Source organism: Sorex araneus, chromosome X, assembly GCF_027595985.1.
Source record: "Sorex araneus isolate mSorAra2 chromosome X, mSorAra2.pri, whole genome shotgun sequence".
Taxonomy (NCBI): Eukaryota; Metazoa; Chordata; class Mammalia; order Eulipotyphla; family Soricidae; genus Sorex; species Sorex araneus.
The window spans coordinates 352,535,988-352,558,252 of NC_073313.1; the positions used below are offsets into that span (position 1 = coordinate 352,535,988).

Consider the following 22,265-nt stretch of genomic DNA (forward strand, 5'->3'; position numbering starts at 1 on the left):
CAAGGGTGACTCTACACTCAGGAATCACTCCTGCTGGTGCTTGGGGGACCATACGGGATGCTGGGGATTTAATCCCGGGTGGCCGCATGCAGGGTAAATGCTCTACTGGCTGTACTATCCTCCTGCCCTGTTTTACTTATTTTAGCAAAAGTTGAAAGCCTGAGCAATAGTATGGTGGGTAGGGCACTTGTTTTGCATGGCGTCAATCTGGGTTTAATCTGGTTTAATCTGGGTTTAATCTCTGCCATTGCATATAGTCTCTTGAACACAGCTTGGTATAGGGGCCCCAAAAACATAAAAAAAAAAGAAAATTAAAATAAACCTAAAATTGAATCCCGTACCAGTAGGTTTTATGTAAGCCATTTGGAGGTAAGATCTTTGAAAGGTGTTTAGGTGATGAAAGCAGAGTGTTTTGGAATACTACGGATACTGTTTTGTAGAGTGATAGCACAGTGGGTAGGGCTTTTGTCTTGCACTCGGCTGACCTGGGTTCGATTCCTCTGTCCCTCTTGGAGAGCCCAACAAGCTACCGAAAGTATCCCGCCCACACGGCAGAGCCTGGCAAGCTCCCCGTGGTGTATTCGATATACCAAAAATAGTAACAACAAGTCTCACAATGGAGACGTTACTGGTGCCCACTCGAGCTAATCAATGAACAATGGGACGACAGTGCTACAGTGCTACCCTTTCGTAGGAGACCCCAGTTTCCTCACCCCTTCCAGTAAAAACATGAAGGCAGATGTCTGCAATCTAGATGAGCATCTTAACCAGAATCTACCAGACTGCTGCTCTGATCTTGGGTGTCCAGATTCCAAAACTGTGATAAAGAAATTTGTTGTTATTCAGCCACATAGTCTGATATTTCGTTAAAGAAGCATCAATAGTAAAAATTCAAGAAAAAGATTCATGTGCAAATGAATATACGCATTATATGAGTGATATATGATTACGCTCATACATTTTCAATCTCCAACTTCTTTGGATAGCAAAAGATTTACATATTACTAGTGTCATCAAAATTTACTTCACACATCAATCATTATTACCAAAGTGATAGACATCAAATTAAAAAATCTAAAACAACTCCTTTGAATTTTTGTCTTAAAAATTCAAGCCAGGGGCCAGAGTGATAGTACAGCAGGTAGGGCATTTGCCTTGCATGCAGTCGACCTGTGTTCAATCCCCGGCATGCCATATGGTCTCCTCAGCACCGACAGGAGTAATTCCTGAGCACAGAGCCAGGAGTAACCCCTGAGCATCACTGGGTGCGACCCAAAAAGAAAAAAAATCAAGCCTCCCCCCAAAAACCCCAAAATATTTGTACTTTGCAGACACTGTTTTCTCCCAGAGAAATGAATCTAAGTTCAAAGACATGATTTCTTCCTAATGGTGCTGAAGGGAATGCAACTTCATTTTTCTGTGATGCTCTTCCAGAGCTGATTCACCTCATCCTACTCATTAAGAGAAAGAGCCAGCTGCTGATTTGAGAACCCACATGCACTCAGAACATGATAGGATGAATTTGGGTCTTTTAGAGTACTTTAGATCTAGGAGGGCTCTTGGGCACCCGCTCAGTTTTTCAGAAGTAAAAGTGCTGGCTGGAGAGGTCGGCCAACAAACTGTCTACAAGGCACATGTGATTTGCTCGAAATTTACCATCCCTCCTATTTTCCTCCAGGATTTCCAGATTTAAATTAGTTTGTGATGTTCTGACCCAGGGCACCCTAGTCTCTTTAGATAAAACAAGTACCCCTTAAGTTCAGGTGTGTTACGAGCAAGAGTCTAGTTGAAGCATTGCCCTCACAGACACCCCCAGGAAGCGGGAAGATACCCAGCGGGCCCATGTATTTCCCTGCACGCATAAAGGCTGGAACAGGAACTGCAGGAGGAGATTTGAGTTCACTCTACCCGGTTCCGAAGGCCACTGAGCCAGTCCCTGCTCTTCTCAGGATCCCTGGGACAGGACCTGAGGACAGAGTCCCCTCCCAGGAAGGAACGCCCAGCTGGCATGTGCAACTGTAATATAACAATAGATCATTCCGAGAGTTTCTGAGATCCCTGCATTCTCCGGATTGGCCATCGTGTTTCCGCTATGCTAATGAGATGGCTTGGACTGGGACCCTTCCGTCGTTTAAAGGATGAGGTCTTGATCACCAGAGAAAGATGAAGCATTGTTAGGTGGTTGGGGTTTCAGCCCCATCTTCGGCTTTGGAGAGGAAGGTGGGGAGATTGGATGCAATCCCCAACGGATAGCCATGCCTGCAGGAGGAAGGATCTTCCCTGAGATCCTTAAGCTTCAGAATCTGGGGAGACAGCAGGGCAGGGCGTCCCCCTGCTGCCATGGACAGCAGGACCCTCACTCTTGCCCTGATTCAGACCTCGGCCAAGACGAGCTGGTGCTTTGTCTTCCCTGTCCACGCCTCAACTGCGTGCTCTGTGCTCTGCCTTGCAGTTCTTTCCTTACGGGGATGCCTCCAAGTTTGCCCAGCACGCCTTCCGGACCTTTGACAAGAACGGGGACGGCACCATCGACTTCCGAGAGTTCATCTGCGCCCTGTCCATCACGTCCCGGGGCAGCTTCGAGCAGAAGCTCAACTGGGCCTTCAACATGTACGACCTGGATGGTGACGGCAAGATCACCCGCGTGGAGATGCTGGAGATCATTGAGGTGAGGGCAAGGCGGTGCAATGGGGCTGGAGGGTGAGGGGTCCAGGCTGGGGGCGTGGCCATGTTTGGGGAGTGTGATCAGGACTTGGGTGCCGAGCACTTGGGGAGGGGAGCCCTGAGTCTCAGGGGCTTCTTTATTCCCTGTCCTGACCCCCTTCTACTCACATGCCCAGCCTTGAATTCTTGGTTGGTGTTTTCTCCAGCACAATGTGGAGGATGTTGCTCATCCCAGCTGCAGTGCCCAGGGTCAGTGCCAGCCATTGGGCATTTGAACCATCTACAAAGGCGCTACTGGAGCGTCTGAAACAAAAGCCTGCAGGGGGTTGGAGAGGTAATAGGGTATGCCCTGGGATTGGTCCTTTCTACTTCACATCTTTCTGCTTCCACTGGCCTGGTCAGTGTCCAAGCAGGAGTCAGCAGCCCACTACGGTGGCCTCAGCCTTACAGCTCCTCTTGCACACCTGGTTCTGGAACCTTCTGCCCTGCTTCCGGACCTTCACTTCCTGTCCCCGTACCCAGATGCCCTTCCCCTGCCCCCTCACTTCACCTGTACTCACACCCCACCTCCCAGCCCACCCGCCATCCACTATCTTCGAAAAATAGTGCCCAGTCCCTCGCCCAAGGCACTGGAACTCTTTGCCAGAAGGTTGTGTCTGGGCCCTTCTCACCATTTTTTTAATTCTTTTTGAGTCATACCCGGCAATGCACAGGGGTTACTCCTGGCTCATGCACTCAGGAATTCCCTTTGGCGGTGCTCAGGGGACCATATGGGATGCTGGGAATTGAACCCGGGTCGGCTGCATGTAAGGCAAGAGCCCTACCCTCTGTGCTATTGCTCCAGCCGCCCCGTCTCACCATATTACACACCCGAATAGCTCTGTGAGAAGAGGCCTCTGGTCACCCAGAACCTAGAAGAGCCTGAGGGGCTACATGAATGGATTTGACTTCTCTTTGTCTTAGTGTGTATACTTAGTGTGTATACTTAGTGTGTATACAGGGCATGTCTCTCTGCCTTGACCTATGGAGAGCAAAAGGTGCCACTTCCTATTAGGCCTGTGTGTCCCCTTTAGGCAGGGGTGATGCCACAACCAGGCCACAAGTACTGAGGTTTGGGAAGAACTGGAGTTCCACATGGGGGCGACTGCAGGGAAGAGCAGCCCAAACCCAGGGCCCCACATCCTCAGCTGTCACCCATGACCTTCCCCCCCCACCCCCGCCGCTCCCCAGCACGGTTTGCTCTGTTCTGCCTGTGCCCCTCGGCCAGCCCTCCAACTAGCTAACTGGCTTTCCTCGGGCACTGAAGTCTCTTCTCCCCCATTGACTGATCTGTCTTCTAGCCTTGAACTGGAAAACTGACAGAAAGCGGAGGAGCTGGGGAGGGGTAAGGAGGGTGCGAGAAGTCCTAAGGATTTTTTTTTTTATTCTATTCTTATTTTCTTATTTATTTTTGCCTTGGGGGCCACACCAGGCCATGCTCAGGAGTTACTCCTGGCTCTGCACTGAGAAATGACTCCGGGGACCTACTGGGATGCCGAGGATCAAACCTGGGTCAGCGGCGTGCCGAGCAAGCGCCTTCCCCACTATTATGCTGTCACTCCATCCCGAGTCCTAAGGCCCTGGCCCTGCAGGAAAGCCTCGAAATCCTCAGGCACAATGAGGAGAAATCAAACTTGGCCATGTCCTGGAGGGTGACGGTGACATGAGACAGATGTTGGCAGAGCACGAGCTCAGTGCTTGTGACTGTTTCACGAGGGTCTGCTTTCACTGGTCTCTCCGGCGTCTCCCCTGGAAATATCCACCTCGGCTCTGAGCTTCCTTCCCTCCTGCAGGCCGGGTTCCCTCTCACACACCCCCTGGTGTGTTTCCTGTCTCTATCTTTATTTCCAGGGGCTTCTGGCCCTTTCCTCCTGTGCCCTTCCGTGTTTCCCTGCCCCCAGACCTGCCCTCACTGTGCCACGATGGCGTGCCTGTGCTTCAGGACCTTCCTGTGTATTTGGTGACAAATCTATACCCAGCAGCTCACCCTGTGCCAGACTCAGATGATGCATCCAACCCGCCTCTGTCCTCTGCTCCAGCCTCACTATCCATCCCTGAGTCCCTGTACCTTTGCACCTGCCCCACCTTTTGATTTTTCCACTTTTGATTATTCCACTCCTTCACTTGGAATTCCCTCATGGCTATACGTCCACCAAAATCCTCTCAACCTGCAGGTGATCTTGCTTCATCTGAGAAGTCTCCCTGATGCATTGCTGCCCACAGGTCTCCCCAGTCTTCTAGACTCCGAAAGCCTGTAATCAGCCTTTCTCTAGGTGCCAGCATCTTGTAAGGGGGCAGAGAGACAGGGGTGAAAAGGATCTCACTCACCCAAGGTCTCCATTCAGCTAAGTAAGCAGACAGTGGCCATAGAGAGAGAGAAGCAGGTGCTGATATGGGGAGGGGTCAACAGGAGACCAGCAAAGGGCTCTAACCTGCTGACCAACCAAGGTGTGTCTTACCCAAAGTGTTAGACACAGATCCAGTGAGTTCAAGTGAATCCAACGATACGTGTCTTAGTTATGGCTTCCTAGGACAGCCCATGCAGTGGCACATCTTACTCTTGAACAGGCAATGCTGGACATTTGGGTACATGCCATTGATGCTCATAAGGCACGGAACATCCCCTACAGATATCAGTCGCTCCACCGAGGGAAAACTGATATTCAGTTTTGAGTCTGCCAGACCCTCATCCCAGACTGGTGTCCAATGCGTCTGCATCTGGAACATACTTTTCTGGTTGCCAGGATAATGCTCCAAGCTTCAGGGTGATGTCCTAGATACAGTTAATGAGACTATGACATGCTCAGGGATGTTAATGAAGTCCGGGGTGGATTCATGTGTTTCGCATTTCTCATCACCCTGACTTTCTTTAGTAGGGCCTTTTTCTTACGGGCCACCTTCCATTTATTGTCTCCTTAAAGCCTTTAAAATTTTATTTTTCAAAGGACTGAAGTGAGGGGCCTGGGAATGTGCCTGACTTGTCAGCAGCTGACCCAGGTTCAATCCCCCAGCACCCCATATGGTCCTCCTGAGCACTCATCAGGAGTGATGTCTGAGCGTCGAGCCAAAAGTAACATCTGAGCCTCACTGAGTGTGACCCCAAAGCCAAACCACACCAATAAAGGACGAGGAGGGAGAGCAACAACATGATGCAGTCTCTGCTTCTCCTTCCTACCTACTCACACTACTAATAGAGGCCCTGTCTACTAATTGTTCCCCAAATAAAATTTCATTATCTGCTTTTAACAAATTCAATTTTTTGTAGTTTTTTTCTCCCATCAATAAATAACACACTGGGCTGGAGCGATAGCACAGCAGATAGAGCATTTGCCTTGCATGCGGCCAACCCAGGTTCGATTCCTTGGCACCTCTTGGAGAGCCCGGCAAGCTACTGAGAGTATCTCGCCCGCATGGCAGAGCCTGACAAGCTCCCCATGGTGTATTCAATATGCCAAAACACAGTAACAAGTATCACAATGGAGACATTACTGGTGCCCACTCGAGCAAATCGATGAGCAATGGGATGACAGTGACAAACAACACCGGTAAGAGTACAGAGAGTAAGACACATGCCTTTTATGTAATTAACCGTAGTTCCCATCTCTGGTACCACATGGTCCCCTGAGAATCACAGGATGCTGAAAGCACCCTGGTAGTCTCCAGCACTGTTGGGGTGGCCCAGATTAATCCCCAGCACCCTTGGAACTGAATAGCATTGAATCCTTCAGTGGAAGCACTGGCAAGTAATCCTCAGCACCCCAAGACCTGACCAGCACTAAATCCTCAGGTTTCACAGTGAACTCAGAGCTGGGTTGGCTGACTGTTTCCAGGAGAGGTCCCTGGGCCTTCCTGAGCACTGCTTAGGAGACCAAAATAAATAAAAGCAAAATCCACGATGTAGTTTAAAAAGTAGCAAACAAAGTTCAGTTTAACCTAGCAGACATTTTACTTTGCTAGGTGAAGTACTTGTTAGTGATCCACTTTCTTTCTTTCACTTGGCTTTTTGTTTTAAGCGGGTAGGTTGGAGCCACATCTGACAGTGTTCAAGGGCTAACTTCTGGCTGTTTTCAGGGGGTCACTTCTTGGTGGTGCAGGGAGACCATAGTGATGTTGAAGTTGAATGGGACTCAGCTGCATTAACTAATTAATTGATTTATTAATTTACCAGCCACCTTAACGCTTATACTATATCCCTGACCCCTCTTTCATTGGCTTTTTTTTTTTTTTTTTTGCTTTTTGGGTCATACCCGGTGATTCACAGGGGTAACTCCTGGCTCTGCACTCAGGAATTACTCCTGGCGGTGCTCAGGGGACCATATGGGATGCCGGGGATCAAACCCTGGTCGGCCTCATGCAAGGCAAACACCCTACCCGCTGGGCTATCGCTCCAGCCCCTCATTAGCATTTTTAAAAACTTGAGTTATAATTCACTCACTTAAACGGTACAATTCAATGGTTCTAGTAAATTTATCAAAGTTTGTAACGTTGGTCATTATCTGATTGTAGAATACTTTTATTCTCCCCATGAGATTTCTGATGCCCACCTGCCCATTCCCTGAAACAGGAATGAGACTAAAACAAAGATGAAAACAAAAATGAAACACAACTGAATCCTGAAACTGATTGTGCTTTGTTTCTTTGGACGCATCTCACTGGATATTTTGTAGAACTGGAATCATATCATATACCGTAGTGCCTTTGTGACTGGCTTCTTTGAGGGTAGAGTGAGATTTATTTACATTGTACCATTTATCAGAGTTTCATTCCATATTTTTGCTAAAATAGTATAGATATGTCTGAGAGACCCTGTTAACTAGCTGATAAGCTCTTATGTTATTGCCCCGTTGGGTCTATTATTATAATGTTTCTATGAATGCCTTCCTGCAAATTGCTGCATAGATGGGCATTGATTTTTGAAAGTGCTTTAGTAAGAAATAAAATTTTATCTACTGAGTAATTTTTTGCTTTGAGAATTCATAATTTACAGTTAATTGAACTTGATAATTTGAGTTTCTGGTGATATTCCTTAACTTGAAATAGTCCAAAATTCATAGCATGTCCTAAACTCACTGATTTAGGGGATGAATTTTGCTGGGACACTGCACAATTATCTTAGCAGACTGATGGCTCCTTTCAGTTAGAACTGCATTCCATTTTCCAACTTAAGTCTCCAAGAACTGGTGCTTATTGGCTACAGTACACACTTCAAATGCAGGAGGTTTAAAACTAAACTCATCATTTCCCTCCCTGAATCTAATCTTCATTCACTATTCTTAATAGCACTATTACTCTTTGTATCCACTTCTTCCATACAGAAACCTTGGAGTCATCCCATTTTTTAAATATCCAATTGGTCACGGAAATAATACATATGTAAAACCATTTTTAGTAGTTCTTTGAATAAATTTAAATTATGTATCACATCAGAGGAGAACTGTATGGTCTACTTCTTGTTTTCCCAAGGCTATCTACAAAATGGTGGGCACCGTGATCATGATGAAGATGAATGAGGATGGTCTCACGCCTGAGCAGCGAGTAGACAAGATTTTCAGCAAGATGGATAAGAACAAAGATGACCAGATAACACTGGATGAATTCAAAGAAGCTGCGAAGAGCGACCCTTCTATCGTATTACTTCTGCAGTGCGACATTCAGAAATGAGCTGAGGTCAATACTATGGACTGCACAAAAGTCACTAGTTCCATTCAGTCTGCAGCTACACACACACACACACACACACACACACACACACACACACACACACATACACACACGCACACACACACATGCACACAACACACACATACACATATAAATATTGCTTGGACTACCTTGGACTTGCTTCTTGTGTTTGAAACACTTGTGTGCATGAGAATGTCATTTGCTAATGAATTTTAAAAGCATATATCATAAAAACAAACAACCTGCCACAATGTGATATGTGTAATATCATTTCATTAAAAAACAAAACAAGACCCTTCTCCAAAGCCTGGGCAGATATGTGCTGCAAAGAGTTACATGATTTCTTGTTCATGTTTTGCTAATGCTCCTGTCTCCTTGATTCCATATGTTAGTAGCAATGAGACCCCTCACAGTAATGTAACTTAATTATAAGCTGTGTCACCATTCTCCTGTAAAATAGTACTGGACAGATGCACCAAGGGGCTCTTGGCTTCTCTGTGCTGTCCACACACAAGAGCTTGTATTATCAGTGAATAGAGATGTACTACATTTGCATGCCTTTTAGGTTTGCCTTAATTCTTACCTCATTTGCATCCTACCAATCTGGAAAGAGCTGTGTTGGAATTAATGCAGTATAAACCCTAAAACCCTGCTAAATGATTAAGTATATCTATCTATATATACATATATACAAAGATATTATTTATTGAAAAGTGAAAAAAAAGATGAAAGTATATTGATTTCTGCTTGAGTTTTTAAAGGTTCCTAAAGAGGTGGCAAGAGATGTCCCAAATAAATTTATAACATTTGATTTTCCCTCAATTTTTTTTATAATTTTAAAAATTGAGACAGATGTTTCTATTCATCAAGAGTCAGCTGGTAGCAGTGTAGAAAATCTACCCTTAAACCCACAATTTTGGAATGTGAAGAATTAACTGACAAGAAAAGGGGGAAAAGCAACATTCCAGTTCTTCATATGGCATGTTAAGTTTAAATAAAACATGAAACTTGTTTATTCTCAAATAATGCTCATTCTATGACAATAAATCTGCTCTTGGTGTGACTGTGGTGTTAGCGGTGCCTTATGCTCTTCTCAGCAAGGACACGGGTATGCTCGTAGTCTGAGGTGGGCCCTCTAAGAGAAACCAGCAGGAAAGACATGCTGACTTTCTAAACCAAAAGTATATACCAGTTGATCTTCTTAATAATTGGACAAAACTTTGACCTATTCCGCCACCGGGGAAGAAGGTATAAGAGATTCCATTAACAATTCAAAGGAGACACTTTCATTTACAGAAGGTGCCTGAAAAGGTTCAGGGTGTCCAGTGCTGTCCCACAGAACTCTCTGTACCACTGAACAGGCCATAGCACTCATTACAGACACAACATTGAGCTCAGTGATTAAGGTGATGTAACTAAGAAACTGAATCTTCTTACAATTTCATGTAGACTTGATTTCCCATATGGAATTAGTAGTATCAAGACGGTGTGGTACTATAGTATTCATGGAAGCATTTTTTAATTTAGTTCTGCTCCCTTTAACCCGCCCCTCTTTCCCACCCCTCCACACACATCACACACACATACAAACGAATACTCTTGTGTGTCTTAGGATCATTACCTGAGACCAGAGAGCAGAACCTAATAATTCCATTTCTTCATTCAATGAAAAGTGGAGCAAGCAAACCTCACTACAAACACTCAGGATTCCAATGGTACTTGAAATGGACAGAACCAAACTTCTGCTCCCCGAGAGAACAGTCGTGAGTGCAGGTGCTGGTACCCTAAACCTCTGTGATTAATTAGTGAGTCCAAAGTAGATGCAGGTTGAACTCTCCTGATGACCTCTCCCGACTAAGTGATGGGTGAGGGGGTATGAGGAGCTAGAATGGCACTCATTTAGGTCAGACACTGGACTGACTGTTCCTTTTTTTTTCTTTTTTTGCTTTTGAGGTCACACCTGACGATGCACAGGGGTTACTCCTGGCTTTGCACTCAGGAATTACTCCTGGTGGTGCTCAGGGGACCATATGGGATGCAGGGAATCGAACCCAGGTCGACCGCGTGCAAGGCAAACACCCTACCCGCTGTGCTATCACTCCACCCCCTGAACTGACTGTTTTTATGGTAGATCCTCATGGGTCATCTACTGTGTACCTGACACTTTCTGTGGGAAATGAGGAGATAAAAAAATATCAGATCCACAAATATTAAGAACTTTTAAGAACAATAAGGAAAAATATAGCAAACAAAGTGGGACAGAGAGATAGAATATAGCGATAGATATTTATAGTAGGGATGATTAGGTGATATTTAAAGACCTTGTGAAAAAGGAATTGAGTAACATGGAGGCCTTCCAGAAAACCCTCCAAATATAATCATTGTTTCATAATAGAGGTAAAATGGAGAAAATAGACAAGCAAGTAAAACCTCATTACTTTTTTGTTTTAACCTCATTGCAGAAGTATAGCTGGGTGTGGTCTGGCAGTCTGGTGAAGTGTCCATAAGAACCTGGTAGAACAAATCATACAAGTATTCCGACCCAGGCCTCCTCCCCATCCTTCCACACATCACTCTCAAGAAGCCCTCGGAAGGCCACGAGAGGACACACTTTGGGGTATCTGGGACAGGTCTGCTTGTGGCTGGGGAATTGGAGTCAATTCCCAATCTAATGGCTCATTACTGGAGAATTGAGTGTAGAAAAAGTGGATGTATCTGATGGCATTCTGCACGTCAGTTGGAAGCAACAGCCTCATGTTCGCACAGCAAAATAGACATTTTCAAAACTGAGTGAAAGGGTGGAGAAAATGAGATGCATTATATACTATGCAATATATACTATGAATATTGTAGCATGCAATATATGCTATGAAAACATTGTATGCAATATATACTATGGAAATATTGCATGTGCAATACATAAATCATCAAAAGAAACACCAAGGTCATGTAAAATGAAAATAATGATCACATGAGAACAATTCCTAGGGGGAAGTTGTGAATGGAAATGGTTCAATTAGTATTGCTCACACAACTCATTCTTAAAATGTCGTGACTTAGAGTCATTTTATCATTTCTCATGTTTTCCATGGGTCAGGAGGGTTTCTGAGAAGGGTTCAGCATGATAGCCTGGCTGAGGGTCTGACATTGCAGCCAGAGTGGAAACAACCAGGTGCTGACTGGGCACCTTCTGCCACCCAGAGTCTCTGCCTGGCTTGTCTGTGCTTCCTTCACAGTCCTGTGGCCTCACACTCTCATATGACTCGTGGGGTTCAGGAGGGCTTCAGCACAAACAAATGCCAGTTTCATCTTTGCTGACCTTGCCCCCAAAGACATGAAGTGCTACTGCCACAGCATTCTGCTAGCGATAAGAAAATCACAGATACACCCATATTCAAGAAGGGAATCAAACTTTACGCCATGATAGGCTGTGGCTAGGTCCTGGAAGACCAACTGACAGGAGAGATCCTGTGGCTAGTCTTTGGGAATCTGCGTGCTACTGTCCACGGAGTTGCTACAATTCCTATTCCTTAGTGGGCCAAACGCTTTCACTCCTTCCCAGAAAACCAGAGAAATCTTCTACCTGAAGGGGCAGACTTGAGTTCTCAGGTCACTGTGGAAAGCCCTGTTTCCCAAAGTGGGTCCCTTTAGGGACTCTGGAATCCTGGGCATTAGGGAAAGGCAGAAACAGTCTCGTGGACTGTTGGAGATGCTGTATATTCTCTTAAAGGAGGTAGATTTTTTTCTTTTCTTTTCTCCTTTTCTTTTCTCTCCTTTTCTTTTATCTTCTTTTTTTTCCTTTTCTTTTTTCTTTTCTTCCCTTCTCCTTTCTTTCTTTTTGGTGGGGGGGAATGTGCACAATAACCCCACACATTGAAGGTTATTTTTATTTTTCCTGAAAAGGGGAAGTAGGCAAACTAAGGTTGGGAATCTCTGGTCTAAAGGCTTCTCAGAGGTGTTTACTCAAGCAGAAGACATGGTATTGTTATTATTATTATTATTATTATTATTATTATTTATTTCAGAGAATCCAGGAGATAATTATCTGCCTTCTCCCCACTTATGTGACATACAATAGTGGGAAGGGTGCTGGCTGCAGGAGAGAGGAAATTGGAAAAAGGGGCACCTAGAAGGTACATCGCAGTCTTATCCATAAAAATCCTGCAATCCCGCCAGGTACCTTTCTGAAGTTCCTTAAATAGGGCTCTGTCCTACTGGACTTGTTCTCCATGACCCTTGACACTGCTTGTTCTACCCTTGAAATCAGTAGCTTTTCTCCACAAAAGTAGTTTGTATTTCAAGCTGAGTAGTGTTATCTGTCGACTGCTTGTTCATAAAAGTTTAGGAGTACAAAAGCTTCTTTTGTAGCCACTTTATGTCGAAAAAGAATTACAATTATTATTTTTTAAAAAAATAAATCTATGGGTTTCCTATCAATTTATGAATTTCACTGTTGAAAGGGGTGAAACAGACATTCCTATTTAATGGAGAGGACCAGGGATATGTGCCCTTAGAAAAAGACCTGGGTTGTAGCACTCTGAAAGCACTGCCTTAGATTAGCTGAGTCCTAACTAAGGGACTAATGGATTTGATTTTATTAGGGAATTGAGGGTTTGGGCCACAATTGCCTTAACAGCGTCCTCTGGTCTCCTGCCTTCTACTGTCCTTCCTTCCCTTTAGCACTCACCAATAGCATCCTTGAGGTCCTTTCCATTTCTATATTCTCCTAAACGTTCTTTGGATTCATGAAGATCATTTGACGCATCTCAGGATCATTTGAACAAGGCCCACCTGCTTAATTTTTTTCTTTTGTTAATCCTGCTTATAAATACTAAACTGTCATTGATGTGATAATTCTAGATCTCATAGTTGTGAGCTAGGAATTTGGGAATTGAGGCGGTTGTAACTTCGGCATTTGGGCAGTAGTAGGATAAGAAACAGGGCTGAAGGGGCTGAGGCCTGGGTATCTTTCTCTCCCTGTAGTTAAAGGGGTTCTCTGGGTGGCTTCTCCCCATACTTGAAGTGGCCTAACTATGTGGTAAGTCAGTTTCCGTGATGGCACAGAGGGCCAGCCTGAATATCGCAGAGATGGAGGGCCTTTCTCTCCACTATTCTTTCCTAATTTGGCTTTGGAAGGTAGTCATGTCTACTATGTTCTATTGGTTGTAAGAAAGATATACCTGGATTAAAAAGGTATTCGATTTTGCCATGCAAGGTCCTGGAAGACTATGAGACAGACGTACTGTTGTGGCCATCTGTAGGGAATGGCCTGTCACCGGAAGTCAAGAATAGGGATGAAAAGAAAGAAGCACAGGGGCTGGAGCGATAGCACAGCGGGTAGGGCGTTTGCCTTGCACGCGGTCGACCCGGGTTCAATTCCCTGCATCCCATATGGTCCCCTGAGCACCACCAGGAGTAATTCCTGAGTGCAGAGCCAGGAGTAACCCCTGTGCATCGCCAGGTGTGACCCAAAAAGCAAAAAAAAAAAAAAAAAAGGAAAAAAAAGAAGAAGCACAGACCAGTGATACTGCGTTGAATGTAGTAGTCCTCTAATCTTATTTCATCCAAACACACAGACTTTAGTAACGAGTTGTCACTGACCTAAGTATCCCAACCAGCCAGTGGCTCTGGGGAAAGAACCAACAACAGGCTTCTTCTGGACATTCAAGTGAATGACCAAATTAGCTGTTTAACTCTTGTGGCTGCTCTAGTTAAAATGCACCCCTCCTCCCCACCAGCCCCGTGAAAAATCTAATACCTTTTTAACCCAGGTATATTTTTCTTTCTGGATCAATAGCACAGCAGGTAGGGCATTTGCCTTGCATGCAGCTGACCCGGGTTCGATTTCTCGGTCCCTCTCAGAGAGCCCGCAAGTTACCGAGAGTATCCTGCCTGCACGGCAGAGCCTTGCAAGCTCCCCGTGGTGTATTTGATATGCCAAAAACGGTAACAGCAAGTCTCACAAAATGGAGACGTTACTGGTGCCCGCTCGAGCAAATCGATGAACAATGGGACAACAGTGCGACAGGGCAGTGCTTTCTTTCAACGAATGGAATACAGTAGACACGACTACCTTCCAAAGCTAAATTAGGAAAGAATAGTGGAGAGAAAGGCCCTCCTTCAACTCTGGAATATTCAGGCTGGACTTCTGTGCCATCCTTTAAGAACGTACAAATCCTGCATTTCTGAATTTACTTCATCAACTCTTTATTTTGGTGTGTTCGGGGTGGAGAGGTCGGGGGCTATTCCTGGCTTGGTGCTCAGTGACCCCTGGCGGTGCTCAGGGGCTGTATGTGGTGTTAGGGGATTTGAACCAGGGGCAGCTGCATGCAAGGCAAGTCTTACCACTGATCTCTCTCTGGCCCAACTCTAAACCTTTAGGGTTTTTTTTTAAATTTTATTTATTTTTTTTAATAAATCATTGTTTCGGTCTTCATCTTTCCTGTATTTTCTCTTTCAGGATCACTTTTGATAAACAACAAACTACTTTTCTGGAGAGGCCAGAATGAGGGCTGGGTTTGCTGTCCACGGTAAAGCACATCCCTTGTACTGTTTGATTCCCAGCACTGGGAACCGCCAGGAAGGTTGTTCTGGGAGGTGCGGGGAGAGGGGATGGAGAGGAGTTAATTAATGGAGAGACCAGAGAATTATTTCCTCCACCACAGCTGGAAATCATGTCAAGAAGTAAAAGAGGCTTCCACCAATGTCCTTAAAGAAAGCCGTAGGACAAGCGATACGTGGGGGGTATAGTGAGAAACTGAAAGTCAAATTAGAGCTTCTAAATAAAAAAGGCCGTTCCTTTAGGTCTCCACTGGCCAGTAATTAGACATGAAATAAGGTTTTCTCAGCATTTAACAGTCGTGGTAACCCCTTGACGCTTATGCTGCTGTTCCAATCCTGGTGTTCACCAATGTAAAGTTACCATCAAAAATTCGCTCGTTACCTCAAATATCCTATGCTCATCGGAGCTTCTCACCGCCCTCCCCGGGCCCCATATTCTTCTTACATGTGAAAGGCACCATCACTCATCTGATTTCCAGGCCTTGATTTCTCTCCCCCAGTCCAGGGTTCTGATCAGCAAGTCCCACTGCAGTTAGATTTCAAACTGGAACCTTTCTAACACTTCAGTGAAATCACACACCCTCTTACCTTCACCACTGCAAAACCTGCCTGCTCTTTCTCTGCCCAGCCCCCATCTAAGAATGGGGGGATTTGGGAATTCAGGAAATTCCAAGAAACTTGCAAATTTGCAAATTCCAAAAAACACCAGCCACCAATCTTTGGAACTTGCTTACCGGAACAGGTCTGAAAAATCTGTTTGGCACATAAGGAGATCTCAGACTCCTACTGAAACTTAACCCTCGGCACACCCTTTGCTCACCTAGTTCTCAAGCCACTGTCCTGACAGTTCTACCAGGATGGTTAACAGTGAACTGCATCCTGGCTCAGTCTCTTCATGTGTCAGGCCTCAGCTTAAATACTACCTTTTGCCAAGGCCTTCCCGTAAGGTTGCATCCAAATACCATTTCCTTCCGTTCGCAACTCCTTCCCCTGCTGTAAGCATTCATAGCAATTACTCTGATCTGCAGTCATATAGGGTACCATCTCCTTAATTTGGCTTCAGCTCCGCAGGGGAGATTCAGTTTCAGTAGTCAGTATTTCCAGTGCTTTAAATAGTACATGGCAGAAACATCATTTGAGTAAATTAATCTCTACAAACTGGAGAAAAATTAGGCAGCAAGAGTTCTCTTCTTTTTGGCTCTTGGGCCACATCTGATGATGCTCAGTGGACCAGGTGATGCCCTGAATTAAACTGAAAGGCCTTCTGTATGCAGAGCTTGTACTCGGCCTTTTGAACTATTTCTTTGGCCCAAGCAAGGGTCCTCTTAAGCTTGCTGATTAATGAGTTATCATTTACCCAGAATATGTATCTAGAGTGTCCAGATATTTATCTAGAATTCTATGCAATAGCTGTTGCCAAAACTTCATAGGCTAAGTATTAATATCATATATAACTATGTCACTGTCACTGGCATCTGGCGGGTGCCAGTAACATCTCCATTCACACCTGTTGCGTGCTAGTGTAGCCCGATAGCATATTGGGGGCTCTTTCAGGGTCAGGGAAATGAGGACCGTTGTTACTGTTTTTGGCATATCGAAACACCGAACGTACGCCACGGGTAGCTTGCCAGGCTCTGCCGTGCGGGTGGGATACTCTTGGTAGCTTGCCAGGCTCTCCGACAGGGATGGAGGCTTTTGGGGCGGCCTTGAATCACCCTCACAGGTGTTCCCAAGTCTACCGAATGTAAGCTTTTGGTCAAATGGCATGTTGTAACAATCTGCACACTGACAAACATGCACCTTGCCTGCGTCTCTGGGCAGCACTTGGGACACCTGCAGCCTCAAGTTGATCTCTCTGAGGTTGATGGAGTGCGCCCGAAGGTTGCTGAGTAGCTGGCAGAGCAGCTATATCTTACATAATTAATAAAACTTCATTTGACTCAAGAAATCAACTAACTTACATCCACACTATTGACTAGGATAAAACCTATTACAAATAATGTTTTATCTTCAAGTCAACAGACATCATTTATTCAAGCCATAAAGTATTGGTAACTATCTAACTTTTGAATTTCAAACCAATTCTCTTGAGAATGAGTTCTTCCAAGTATAGACATCTATCTATATTACCTATCTACAGACATCCAGGTGAATAAAGCAAGTGATAAGCTGAATCAGAAAGTGGATAAAGGGTAAAATAATTTACACATCTCAGGATAAAATAATTTACACATTTAATTTTCGCTTTGGAAAACTTAACCGTCTGGATCACGTGGTTCTCTCAATGTTTCTGATCCAATTCTTGAGTCCCAATCAATGTTTCTTACACAGAATAAAAACATTTTGATCTGATATATGAACAGCTCAGTCATTACAAGATGTTCAAAGAGAAGGGGCAAAAGGGAGAAGTAAAAATCTGGAAAATATTTGAGACAATGCCTGAATCTTTAGTGTAATCACCAGTTTCAGTAGCTACATCAACTCCGTTTTGCTGAAACTCACCAAATTTATTCTTGAAATTTTAATCAATGATTACCCTGCATGAAGAGGTAGATTTTCAGACTTCAAGGAAGTCTTTCTTATTTTCCAAAACAGTTCTACTCAGTTTGGTCCTAGTTGCACTGATAAAAAAACGAAGAGTTAAAGACTCATCTGTATGAGAAGTATGTAAATCACTATTCAAGAAGAGGCTCCATTTAATTAATTACCATCCCCAATTCACAAAAGCATGATCTTCATTCATGTAAACTTAAGTTTTATTATGAAGAGACATTTTAAAAACATTTAAATTCTAATTAATGATTAATTAGAATATAACTGAAGACAGATTTACTTATGATTATTGAAATCAAAACTTTGTGAGGCCAAAGGAATAATGTTTCGACTCAACAGAGATATTTATTGAAGAATTTTTTTTTCTGAGGAATTATTAGTCATGAGGAATATTTTTCCCACTCTGTATTAAGAACCACAGCATTAAAAAATTGTCACAAAAATTTAGACACAAAATTATTAAGCTAATATAAGTATTTGCATTTGGCATATTCTACATTTTTTTAACTTGAAAAAGCACATGTATGTTAAAATAGTTTTGATACAAATGCTACAAATGTAACTTAAAAAAATCTGACTTTATATGCTTACTGAAGATGTTTAAGATATTCAGAAGGTATATCTTTCTGTACAAGTATTTAGACTTCTCATGTCAGATCTGAACTTAAAGACTAAATCAGACTACCATTGCCCACCAAAACCAAAATTCAGCTTTTCTTTGTAACTGAAAAGTATCACTGCTTTAAAAATATTTTTTTTAAAAAACTTTAAAATACTTCCTTTGGAATTTAACAAAACATTTATTGCTAGTAATACAAGGAATGCTTTTGGTTAGACAGCAATGCATTTTTAAAAAGTTTTAGTATCAAACAGAAAATACTGGCAGGAATACTGGTACTTTCTTTAAAAAGTTCATCAATTCCTTTCCCACAATAGAGCACATGTTTACCGATCTTGACACACTTTTTTTTTCTATCTCCAAGACCACATTATGTTTCATCATTCATGTCAGCTCCAACTGACAACTTGGCCTTTGGTTCCTACTTCCTGCTCCAGGAGGAGCCTCCCTCCGCTTCTAGTGCTCCCAGTTTACTTTTCTTCTCCTGGACTACACATCCTTCAGGTCTGAGCACTGCTCAGCTGAGCCAGAGCTGGGGAGCTCCTGGACGTCAAACAGGAAGGGCTGAGACCAAGCCCACTGAGGGTCAGCAGGCAAGAGAGTTTGTCCCACTCCAGATCCGACAGGGTGCAGACACGCAGCCCGGTACATGACAGCGACTAGACGGAGCAAAGGCCCGGTGTTGGGCTTGGCAGTGCTGAAGTGTGATACACAGAGAGCATCTTAAATGAGACGAAACACAGGAATTAAAAGTATACTCCAGATCTAGGTTGTCAACTTGGGATTAAAATCTGCCTGTGCGGGTGCAGGGGTTCTGCCCGAAGTCCGTGAGTCAGCAGGTAGGGAGCCTCAGAGCAAAGCGACAAGAAGCCCACTGTATAAAACTGGTCCCTGTTCAGAGTGCCCGTGTGCTCCCCCTGCTGTGAGATGTGATTCTGGAAAGCAAAACTAAATATAACCAGGTGCTCAAACTTTTATTTTAATTCTTACAAAACACTATAGAAATTAACCCAAACTAAACAGGTATGTACATGTACATATGTACAAAATTGCTTCTGAAAAAGAATCTATAAAAGTAGATGGTTAACAAAAACAAAAGTAAAAACAAACAAGATTTAAAACCAGACCTATGAAACTGATTTTCTCATAGTAATGCAAATAGTAATTTTAAATTGCTGGTTATTGTTTGTTTTGTAGGCTTATTTACATATTTTGCTGGGGTAAGATATATAAAGGATTTTCTTAGGAGTATCTTCAGTATCATTTTATTTCATCAAATAGTCCAAAACTGACTTTCCCTTTAACAAATCTTTCCACATGACGACATGGCGCATTAAGTTACAAATCAACTTCGCTCATTTTCCTCTTCTTGAGCCACAGGTCGGAAGGGTAGTGTAGTTTGTCCTCTTTCAGGATCAGACATCCGAAGTATCCTAATTAGTTTGCTTGATGGAAGTGAGCTATAGAGGGGAAAAAAAAAAACCCTCAAGTTGCCAGGGAAAGTTTCATCATACTGAAAAACATTTCAATTCTTTCTTATGAAAATATATAAAGGTTATAATCTGTTAATGGGTGCATATCTGATATCTGCCATTCTAGAATGAAATTTGTAATAATAATTTACTTCCATTGAAAAACAATCTGCTGAGTGCCACAGATTTTCAATTCCGAGAAAAAAAATCTTTACATATTAATTATAATTAAAAAAATAAGTTACACAAATATTTCTAATCCCAATTTTAAATCCCTGTGTAAGCAAGTGACCATGTAAGACACAGAATACCAATTGCTGACCTCACAGGTACCTGATGTACGTTGAACAATAATGAACAGAACTCTGTTTGCAAAAAATGGTACTTGTATGTCACTAAGATACAAGGCCGAGGAAATCAAGAATATTTTTCCTTAGTCAAGACAGAATTTCTAAAATTACTTTTGATTAGTTGGTCATGATAATCATAGAGCATTTAAAATGGAACAAGTCAAAAATTATGTTCCAATCAACTGATTCTGCAATGGGAGACTGACATAAAAAAATTTTAAATATATAAAAATATAAACTTAAATATCCTGAACTGATACAGGAGTTAAATTGTTCATTTTATTGGTCACTAATTCATTTGCAGTTAAGAGAATTAAAATTACACTCCTTTGCTGTACCAAAAAACAAAATTAAGTTTATAGAAGATTTTTTTCCTTTTATATACATGGGATGTTTACAGAAAAGTACTCGAAGGTTACCTCATGCTTTGAGGGGTGAGCAAGATAAACTGTCGGAAACGCTGGGAATCTGCCATCTTGAGTATCATGTCCATTGCAATTCTTCGGTTGACCATGTCCTGGAGAGCAAAGGCAGAGGCTTAGAGAGCGACTATCAATTCAGGCAAGGTCTTGTAAAAGTGCACTGTTCTGCTTCACAAGCCTCTGGAGAGTGGACAGGGATATCCCATTGGGATATCTTGTTACCTCAGCTGTAGTGCCGAACAGTTCATGTAGGAAGGCAGTACGTGAAACTATTAGCTAAAATAATTGAACACATATTTCCTAGGTGATTTCTATAGTCAAAAATTAATATGCACAGGCCATTCTCTCAAACAACTTAGCAATAATAACAAAATACTCAAAACAACTGGAAAGTAATAAATTTAATTTATATAAAATGATGTACACTCGGGGCTGGAGCAATAGCACAGTGGGTAGGGCGTTTGCCTTGCAAGTGGCCGACCCAGGTTCAATTCCCAGCATCCCATATGGTCCCCTGAGCACTGCCAGGGGTGATTCCTGAGTGCAGAACCAGGAGTAACCCCTGTGCATGGCCAGATGTGACCCAATAAATAAATAAACAAATAAATAAATAAATAAAAGATGTACACTCATAATATCAGAAATGACTGTTTCCAACTTACTCAAAATTTTCTTTCAGTGATTAAGATGTTCCAAAAGCTTTTGCCCCCACCACCTTTTACCATCGAATCAATTACAACTTCTAGACTGAGGTTTTTTAATATAAGATAACACATTTGGTATGATTTTTAAAAAATGCTTAGTTGTAACAGATTTTTTAATTAAGTGAACTGAACTATAGATCTGTATTTTCTGAGTTAAAAACAGGAAGCGGGGGAGTAAGTCTCCATTGCCCCTCCCATGAGGAGTCCCTAACTCCTCAAAGATAAAGTCAGGACACAGGATCTTAAAGGTCTCCTTGAAACCTCACGCGGCAACAGAACATGGCGGAGAGCACTGGCTGTGGAAGCACACAGGACTCACATGGAGACCTGCCTGCTCTAAAGGCTCATAAGTACATTCTTCCATTAGAAGACGTGAGTAAAAAGAAAGGAATGATCACACATAAATCAAAGGTTTCCGAGGGACTGAGAGAGAAGAGGCAGTTTTCCAGTAACCAAAGCATGTAATTCAAGAAAAAGAAGATACTTTGGAAAGACTCAAATTGAATCTCAGGTTGGGTTTGAGATTTAGGTCATCTATTATGGGTGACGCCTAATGGGCAGCTGCTGGACACCATCTATTGGACAGGGCCAGAGAGGTGTCAGGATGAGATTCTTGTATCTCCTGGTATCCAAATGCAGGTAGTAGTTTTGGGAACTGTGGTAGGGAATGTTATCTAAGAAAATAAACAGTATAATAAGCAAAGAAGACCCCAATAGAAAACAAAACAGAAAAAAAGCAGTTGGTTAGACCGAGAGAGATTTAAAAAATGCTCCAATTATCCCCAACATCCCATATGGTCCCCTGAGCATCACCAGGAGTGATTCCTGAGCAGAGCCAGGAGTTACCCCTGTGCATCGCTGGGTGTGATCCAAAAAGAGATAAAAAGAAGCTTTCTCTGTATCAACTGACAGGATCCTATGATTTTTATCTGTCCTTCAATATGATGTATTATGCTGTTTGATTTGCACATATTCAACCATCCTTGCATCTCTGAGATAAATCCCACTTGCTGATGGTATATGATTCTATTAATATACTGGTGGGGTTGTTTTTCTAAGACTTTGTCAAGAACATTTACATTAATGTTCATAGGGATAGCATCTGACAGTGCTCAGGGAACAAGGCGGGGTGCCCAGGACTGCACTTGGATCAGCTGTACTATCTCACTAGCCCCATTCTGAGGAATTCTTTAACTTCT

The 22,265-nt window shown here is 43.1% G+C and overlaps 2 protein-coding genes across 4 annotated transcripts in view; one reads left to right on the forward strand and one right to left on the reverse strand.

Moving 5' to 3' along the window:
• Window positions 1-9,448, forward strand: part of VSNL1 (visinin like 1) — a 117,361-nt gene extending 107,913 nt beyond the window's left edge. For both annotated transcript variants that reach the window (XM_004609347.2, XM_055122763.1), the window contains exons 3-4: window positions 2,453-2,668; window positions 8,167-9,448. In XM_004609347.2, the coding sequence (XP_004609404.1) occupies window positions 2,453-2,668; window positions 8,167-8,364 (414 nt within the window). In that variant the 3' untranslated portion in view covers window positions 8,365-9,448. The remainder of the gene's footprint in view (window positions 1-2,452; window positions 2,669-8,166) is intronic.
• An 8,371-nt stretch (window positions 9,449-17,819) lies between these two features.
• Window positions 17,820-22,265, reverse strand: part of SMC6 (structural maintenance of chromosomes 6) — a 75,371-nt gene continuing 70,925 nt past the window's right edge. For both annotated transcript variants that reach the window (XM_055122784.1, XM_055122785.1), the window contains exons 26-27: window positions 20,360-20,457; window positions 17,820-19,578 (exon numbers count right to left, since the gene is read on the reverse strand). In XM_055122784.1, the coding sequence (XP_054978759.1) occupies window positions 19,464-19,578; window positions 20,360-20,457 (213 nt within the window). In that variant the 3' untranslated portion in view covers window positions 17,820-19,463. The remainder of the gene's footprint in view (window positions 19,579-20,359; window positions 20,458-22,265) is intronic.